This window comes from Phascolarctos cinereus, unplaced genomic scaffold (assembly GCF_003287225.1).
Source record: "Phascolarctos cinereus isolate Bilbo 61053 unplaced genomic scaffold, phaCin_HiC Scaffold_5;HRSCAF=322, whole genome shotgun sequence".
Taxonomy (NCBI): Eukaryota; Metazoa; Chordata; class Mammalia; order Diprotodontia; family Phascolarctidae; genus Phascolarctos; species Phascolarctos cinereus.
Genome location: NW_027555958.1, coordinates 244,276,678 through 244,285,499, shown reverse-complemented (window position 1 = coordinate 244,285,499; position 8,822 = coordinate 244,276,678). Strand labels below are relative to the sequence as shown.

Below are 8,822 nucleotides of genomic sequence, written 5' to 3'. Positions count from 1 at the left end.
GCTGCAGTTCTTATAAGGCACCAGTTTATAAATAAATGAACATTCATTAATGCTAAATGAAATTAGAATTACATTTCCTCCCAGTTTTGTTTAGAAGGCAGAAATAACTGGTTTGGTTGTGTGATTTTGCTGCTGATGCTATAACATGGAGTCACAAGGTGATAATGATAATAACAATAATACTAATGATAGGAATTTTCACTTTGCTGGTGCCTTTTGTTCCAAGATCTCAAAGCAGATATTACCACTTTGCTTCTGTAAATACTCATTGAGGCTCAGAGGCTTGCATGTGGTCAGATAGATGGTCAAGGGTAGAGTATGAGGCTTATAACCTCCGCCTGATTGAACTTGCTCTCTCTCAGGAAACAGAACTAGAATAATAGTCAGGGGCTGTGGGTTCTAATCCTGTCTACTGATAAACCTTGGGTAAGTTATTTCCTCTCTTTGGACCTCATTGTCTTCTGTAACATAAGGGGTTTAATACCTCTAAGATTTCTCCAGGCTTTGACATTCCATGATTCTTTGTTAACATTTTAAAAAGCCAATAAAATCTTAGTTGTATTGCTTACAAAATACTGTGGTTCTGACCTCCTTGTGGTAAATATATATACAACTTGGAATCACTTCTCTCAGTATCTTTTTTTTTTTAAATGAGACTTAGATTTACCCTGTAGAAATAAAAGAATCGCAAATAAAAGCACTATTTCCTTAAACTTTACACTTTATTCATTGAAGTAAGGCTTGTTTTGGATTGTGTGTTTTCTTCTTAAATTGAAATCCAGGAGTGGGTCAGGCACCTGTCCACAGCTTCACTGTCGGGTTTCTAAAACATAGGGTTTTGTCCACACTCTTCTGTGGCAGAGCCCATCAATTCACTGCAGAGAGAAGCAAAAGGAATTTGTCAGCTGTTCTGTCAGCCTGTCCTAGGAGAAAAAACTCCCAATCCTTAAAACATTTAAACAACAACAACAACAACCCAGGAGGAAGGTCTGGCAGCCTCCAAGTCTAGTTAAAGGGAGTTGCCATGGAAGCTCTACCTCGCCGATGTCTTTATAGCCTGGGGGAAGTCACTCAACCTCTCAGTTTCTCCATCTCTAACCAGGCTTCTTTTCTTCTCCCAGGGTTTGGGAAAATTCATTAGTCAAATGATATCTGGTACCTGGAACTTTAACCCAAACAATGCCCTGAACTTCTGTAAGGCCAAATGGAATCCAAAGTTTTGATTTTCAGAATGAGTGGGATAATGCAGACTTTCCCATCAAAATTCAGGCAACAGTTTGACCTCTGGGAAATCACCTGGTCCTGGTTTTGTTTAGTTTAAAGAAATGAAAAATGGTTGGACTAAGGGGAGGGTTGTGAGGTGAGTATGTTCATTTTTGGCTCTTCCTCTCTTGCCTGTCTCCATCTCCCCCGCCCCAGCAGAAGAAGGGCACAAAAATGGGGACAGAGACACTGAAGCTGGGGCTCGGGTGCTTAAGGGCTTGAGAATCCTGCTTGAGCAGCCGACAGCAACAATCATTTGCTTGCAACGGCCTGTTATTAGGCTCCCCTCGGAGATGAGGGTGCATGGGCAGGAGGAAGACAGCTTAATGTTCTTAAGTGTAAAGCAGAAAAACAAATTGCAGTCCGTAAGCGGAGCAAACCCAGCTCGGCTGGTGCTTCTGGAATATAAATACCCGAACAGCCCTGACAGGGAGGAGGCGGAGGGGCGGGAGGATAGGAACCGAGACTCAGAAACTCAGAATCCTTACCGTTCTGGGTGGACAGCAACACCTCAGTCAGCAGCTCTTCCAGGACGCCCCGATATTTTTCCAGCTGCCTGGAGTTCATCCTTATTCCAATTTCTACAGGAGCAGTCAGCTATGAAATAAGGCAGAGTTAACAAGAAAGGAATATGCACAGAGAGAGTGGTTAACCCTTAGGTGCCCTACAGGTAGAAGGAAGGATTGACTCTAGGGTACTAGGCATATCTTCCTCCTTTACTCTGGGGCTTTTTCTGTGCTGCTCAGGTAGCCATGGGGATAGCTAGGAATTGAAAAGCCCCTTTGGTGCTGTGTTTTTAAACTAGGGTGCCAGACTCACTGGCACACTGCCTAGGGGTACAGCAGAGAAAGTACTCTGTTGATTTTCCTAACAGGATAAACAAACCTCCTTTGGTGGCAGATGATTGTGTGTGTGTGTGTGTGTGTGTGTGTGTGTGTGTGTGTGTGTGTGTGTGTGTGTGTGTGTGTGCGCGCGCGCTTCTCCCCACCTCCCATGCAGGGAAAAGAGCTGAAGCTGGAGGGAGCTGATCCTTGAGTTTCCCCACAGAGATTCAGCACGAGCTAGCTCCGCGAACTTATTTGGGGGAGAGGCTATGCTCTCAAGAGGCCCAGGAATTAGGGGAGATGCAGCCTTGTAAAATCACACAAGTGAAGCCCTGGCAGGCCTAGGGCTGAGGAGTGATCAGAAGTGAGACCGACAGGTTTAAAGCAGAAAGGCTGATGTGCAAATCTAGCCCGAACAGCAGCCAACAGCAGGGGAGGATGGTGCAGAAGGGAGGGGGGTAGGTTTTAAGTCAGGAATATAATAGACTCTGACTTGGAGAACTGTAAGATGTCAGGACTGGGAAGGACTTTAGAACATGTTAAATATAACAGAGAATGTTGGAACTGGAAGGGACCTTAGACATCATCTAGTCTAACTGTATCATTTTATAAGTGAGGAAACTGAAGCCCAGAGAAGTAAGAAATGGGAGAATTTGTGGGTAGGGCATCTGAGGCAAAAGCCATTATTTCCTATGATTCTTATGGGCCTGGACTGGTCTGGCTTCGAATCATGGAATCTCAGGGCTGGAAGGGACCTCAGAGACCACCTATCTCTTTCAACCTCCTAATTCTACACAGGATCAAATGGAGACTGAGAGAGGGGTGTGACTTGCCCAAGCTAACAAAGCAAATTAGTGCCAGGGCCAGGCTATGATGCATGCCTCTCTTGTGCTGAACTGAGTTGGTCTTACAGTTCTATAGGGAAAGACTTATGTCTCCAAGAGGCAGTCCTGAGATTGAAAAGGTTCCCCTAATTCCTTGAGAGGACTCCCCTGAGAGAGGTTCTGCAGCCTAAGCCTATCAGTTGTCATGTCCCATATCTCACACATTTCCCAGTTATTAGAAGTAGACTTGAGGTGTGCCGAATGCATCATCCAGAATGTGGGATTAACAGATGGTAGTAGAAGGCAATTACCTCCAGCACTTTTATTTTATACTGGCCTCCTGCCACAGTTAGATCCTCAGGGCAGTCGTACCACGGTGCAATGGAGAGGGTACTGGACTGGAAGTCAGTACTAATTTGCTGTGTGACCTCAAGCAACTCACTCCCACTCTCTGAACCTCAATTTCTTCCTTTATAGAATTAAATCATTGCACTAGATGGTTTCTGAGGTTCATTCTAGCTCTGACACTCCTTGATTCTCAAGCAGCCTGACCTTTGTTCATATCTGTCAGATTACAACAACTTATTCTCCCAGGTCCTTCTAGTTTTGACATTTTATGATTCTCAATCAGAAGCTCAAATGGCCCAGACTTTTGCCACTCAGTAGCTACCTTACTAGATTTTGCTCAGAATGTATTTGGTGTAGTGGGGAAAAGTACCAGACTTGGAATTAGGGGCCTGTGCTTGAATTCCCTGGTTAGTACAGCAGTAACTTTGTCTACCTGCTGTGTTGTAGACTGGGATTTGATTAATTCCCAGTAGGGGAAGGAACTACAACCTTATTTGGGAGGCAGTGGAGAATGCTGGAGCTGGAGTCTGAGAGCCTTGAATTTGAGTTCTGACTCTACCACTTACTAGTACTGTGTGAGCTGGTTGGAGCAAATCACTTAATTTATCTGGGCCACAGTGGTTTCCTCCTTTGTAAAATGAGGGGTTTGGACTAGATGACCTTAAAGATCTTTTCTTGGAACTGAGGATGCTAGCCTGGAGAAAAGAAGACTTAGAGGGCATATGATATCTATTTTCAAGTATTGGAAGATCTGTTGTATGGAAGAGGAATTAGACTGGTTCTATTTGGCCCCAGAAGGCAGAACTCTGTGCAGTGGGTAAAAGTTACAAAGAGGCTAATTTTGGCTTGAAGTCAGGAAAAGCTTCTGAACAATAAAAGCTACCCCAAATGAAGTGACCATTTGTCAGGTTGTGGTAGAAAGCATTCTTTTTTGGGGGGAGGGGTAGGTTGGATTAGATGATTGCTTGAGGTCCTTTACAACTCTGAAATTCTGTGATTCTTTGATTCCACCTCTAAATCTATAGCCCTTCCTCTGTGACCTTGAACAAGTCACTGAACTTCTCTGGGCTCGTTTCATCACCTGTAAAATAAGGAGGTTGGACTTGATAGTCTCTGAGGTCTAGCTCTAAAGCCCATGAATTGGAACCTCAAGCATAAAGTACTAGGCTGGGAGAACAATGCCTCTCTGACTGACTCAGTTGGCTAGTTTGTACCCCAAAGCCAAATTTCTGTCCCCTCAATTGTTGTCAGCATCAGTCTTCTGCACCTTGGAGATCCATCTCTTCTGATGAACTGGGCTGATCTCTGGGCCTGATCCTTACCTTGATCATTTCATTCTCTTCCTCCTTCTTGAACTCCAGGAGAGCAATAGGATCCCCCTCCTCTGATCTGTGCTGCACTCTCAGAGATTTCTTTTGCCCTTTATTCCTTTCCTTCTCCTGGAGGAGGCACAACAGAGCATAGCATTAGACTCACCTGTCCTTAACTAAGCCCCTTTCTACATTCTCTCATCTCCTACCACTAACAAGCCAGTTGCTGCCTCTAACAAAGGTCTCCCTTGGGTTGTTGCAGAATGTGTAGTCAGCTCTGGAACTCTCTGAGAGGGGGGGCAAGCACCTCCCCATCCCACCACCCTAACCACTCTCCAGGCATCCTGGATGGGGACAATTACAAAATCCAGTTGTTCAGAAATAGTCCTTGGGGTTGAGCAGCCAAGAGGTGCTGGAACGCCGTTCACTTTTACTTAATGCATTGCACTCTGATTGTTGTTGTTAATTAAGTTAAAATGCTTAAAATAATTGTCGCTCTTCGTGCATATTAAGTAGAAAAAAATGTGTTTTGAGCAAGGAGCCTATAAAGCTCAGGAGAAAGACAGAGCAGCCTGTGTGGGAGCTGGAGAGGGGGAGGGGAGGTGGCCCATGTGTGCCGAGTCCCTGGGAGGTGATTTATAAGCGCCAAGACAGAGAGATGAATTATGGAGGAAGGAGATTGCAGCTTCTTCATAAAATTCCCCGCACCTTGCAATTACGAGGAGAAAAACCGTAGAGCAGATTAATGTAAAGTGTCCTTTAGTTGCCGTTTTGCTATTTTATGTTCTACTGAGTTTGACTGTTTCAGTCCAGCCCCAAATCTTGCTTGGTGTCCTTCTCCCAAGGTCCCTGAGCGCTGTAGATCAGATACATCCCAGCCTTTTATAATTCCTTTGGTTTCTCTAATGACACTCTTAGGATTCCTCTCTAGGCATGTCTTCAGATGTGTCTATTCCAGTGCAATTGATCTACCCTTCAGTAGAGTACGCTAACATTTGTTGTGACAGCGCCTTAAAGAAGCCGTCAGAGCTCCTCCTTGCCATCTTCATTCCTCCCCAAAAGAAGGGCTTTGAATGCCACCTCAAAGAGCTGCTGTTTCATCTGGGATCTACAGAATGTCCCCCTTTTCTTTCTGCTTGTACCTTCCATATCACACATGCCACAAGGGAGATTTGGGCCAGGAGGCAGGCCTCTGTGGCACCAGTGGATTTTGTGTGTTTATCTTTCTGTGTTGGAGCCTCAGGCTCAGTCGGAAGAGGGCTAGGGATGTGGTGAGGGAAATGAGATGTGTTATGTGACTTTCATTCCACCAGCTCCTTAGGTTACCAGATTAAGGGAGCACAAGAAGCTGCCTACAGATGCCACCAGACAGGATCTCAAGCCAAGAGTTAGGAGAAATAGGAAGCAAGACACGAAAGTGTATGAGAGACAGTATGCTCTCATAGGCCCCAGCCTTAGACTCAGGAGACTGCATTAATAAGCTCCTGACTCTGCTGCTTATTATTTATGTATTGCCTTGGGCAAGTCACTTGTACAATGGGAAGATAGATCACTGGCTCTGAATTCAGAAGACCTGGTTTCTAATTCCACTGGTTAGACCTTGGGTGAGCCAACTTCCCCATACCTGGTCCTCAGTTTCCTTATCTGTAAAATGAATGGGTTAGACTAGATAAACTCTTAAGTTTCCTTCTAGCTCCAAATCATTGATCGGATTGTCTATGATCCAACCTCTAAGAGCCCATGGGGAAGGCTAAAATGAGAATGATAATAGTTATTATACTGCTTCCCTCACAGTGCTGTTATAAAAATTGCTTTGTGCCGCCCCGCCCCCCTTTTCTAAAAAGTCTGGGCCTGTGACTTTTATCAATGTAGGGAATTCTCCACATGGAAATTCCTTCCATTGATTCATTTCACTCACTCCTCTATAATTTAGGGTCTTAGAGAGATGCCTGGGGCACACTGAGTGAGAGGGAGATAACTGGTTTGTGTCAGACAGAGAACTTGACCTCACATCTTCTGACTCCAATCTATCAAGTACACCATCATGCCTCTTGCAATCTTTAAAAATGTTCTATAAACACATGTTGCTCCTATCATGTATGATTCTCTTCCTTATATAGGGTCTGTTGTTTTAGTTTTCTCAGATCTGCCCTCATTGCCTAGGGTTTGGTAAATATGAAGAAGCCCTTCTACTTTTGACAACTTTAGGAAGCTCTTTCCCTTTTCTTTCTCTGTGATTTTCCACACATTTTCCTAGTCTAAAATGCCATCCCTCCCTCTTGTTCACCCACCCATGCATGTCCTGCTTCCTATTACTTTGGGGATGATCTCTCTGGCCTGTGAACTCTTACAGTCCTTACTAGCTGTGTTACCACTCTCTTGGAATTTGTCAAACACTGCCACCAGCTTGGGTATTGTCACTTAGTGTTTTCGCAAGTTTTCTGTCTTGTCTCCCCAGGTAGGTGTAAGGTCCTCAAGGGTAGGAGTTTTGTTCTGTGGTTCTCTGCATCATTCTACAGTGCCAGGCACATAACTAGATGCTCAGAAAATGGTGGCTAAATTATTTACATTTTCCTGCAGAGGATGGGTAGAGACAGAAAAAGGTGAAAAATCACATTGTTCATACCTTATCAACAACACTAGTGCAAGGTTTAGTCAACAAGGATGTTAGAATTCTGGGCCAAAATAAAATTTTGGGGTGATCTGTTTCGTTTGCTGATGCTCTTCTTCCCTCTTATTGTAATGGGCAATTCAAAGAAGATGACATTGAGGTATCTCTGCTATATATAGGGAAGGTCAGAGGTGTACCAGAGCCAGCTCTTACTAGCTCGAGAAAGCCAATTGCAAAATTTTCAGTGGGAGCATTTACCACTGAGAAAATGCTACCAGTCAGGGCTTGATTTATTGTTCTGTTGGTGGGCTAGACTTGTCAAGACTTAAGAATGTGCTGGAGAAAATGGTGATAATGCAGATTAAACTTAAAAGTGTGTCAACCATACTTGTTTTTCCCCAGAGAGCCTGTTGTTAAACATTTACTAGTATGCGCATGGGGAAGGCTAACAACCTTTTAGCTTTCAGTAAGGGCTTAAAGTTACCTTCATCAAACCAAGAGAAATGAGCAGCAAACCCAAGTTTACCTGCATTCTCTGGACATCACTGTATGTGAAAATGGGGACAAAGCCTTCTGTCTGGGCAGCCAGCATGGTCGCTATGTACATCACAAGCATAGTAGCTACAAGCTTGCTGGACACCATCCCGGAGACTAGAAACAACAAAGGGAGTTGGTCATGATACGTGGGAGCAGCAATGAGAAGTCATTTTGGCTCCTTTACAGTTTACAGTGTATTCCTTACAACCACTCTCTGAGTTAGATAGTACAAGTATTATTTTATACCCATCTTACAGATGAGGAAATTGAGACCCAGTGAGGCGAAAAAGGCTGATTCATAGGTTCATAAATTGAGGACCTTAGAGAAATCTGGTCCACACCATTAATTTTACAGTTAAGGGAACAGGTCCAGAGAGGTTGGGTGACTAACCCATGGTCACACATGAATAAGTGGCAGAGCCATGATTTATAACCTAGATCTTCTGACTCCCAGCACTTTTCCCATTTGACCACCCAGCTTTTCTGAGTGGGATGGAAAGATCATTGGATGAGGAGGCAGATGACCTGGGTTTCATCCCCATTCCCTCGCTAGTTGTGTGAACTTGGACAAGTCACCTCCTTACCTTGGGTCTCAACTGCCTCATTTTAAAAATAAGGATAGTACTTTACCTGCCTCCAGACATGGGCTGGACTAGTTGTATTTGTATTTGTTCCAACTTTCAGATATATGAAAACCATCCAAAGACCTTGGGAATAAATGTACAATAGCTTAACAAAAACTAAAGAATAGCCATTCTCCAACTTTCTGACTCTTTCTCTCTCTTTCTGACCATCCTCTATGGCAGCCTTCTGTGTGTTGGTTGCAGCTCAGGGCAATAGTGAATAAAAGAACACTGAGAGGCAGAGAACCTGGGTTCTGTTCCAGGCTTTCCCATTACTTTGGAATGTGACCTTATTTAGATCAATTTCATTTTCAAGCCTCTGTTATATGAAGGGGTTGAAATAGACAGTTTCTAAGATCCTTTGTTCTAATGTTCAATGATTTTATCCATTGAAGTAGAGTGGATGGATCCCCTTTTCTTCAGAGAATTTCCCCCTCCCTCTGATTTCCGTAAATCCTTATGATAAACCAGATCACAGCCGC

The 8,822-nt window shown here is 44.0% G+C and overlaps 1 protein-coding gene across 1 annotated transcript; it reads right to left on the bottom strand.

Moving 5' to 3' along the window:
- Positions 1–746: 746 nt before the first annotated feature.
- Positions 747–7,823, bottom strand: MLN (motilin). Its single transcript, XM_020999655.2, has 4 exons — positions 7,707–7,823; positions 4,582–4,698; positions 1,752–1,860; positions 747–875 (listed from the first exon to the last, which is right to left on the bottom strand). The coding sequence occupies exons 1-4, from the start codon at positions 7,821–7,823 to the stop codon at positions 868–870; spliced, it is 351 nt and encodes a 116-aa protein (XP_020855314.1). The 3' UTR covers positions 747–867.
- Between the last annotated feature and the right edge of the window lie 999 nt (positions 7,824–8,822).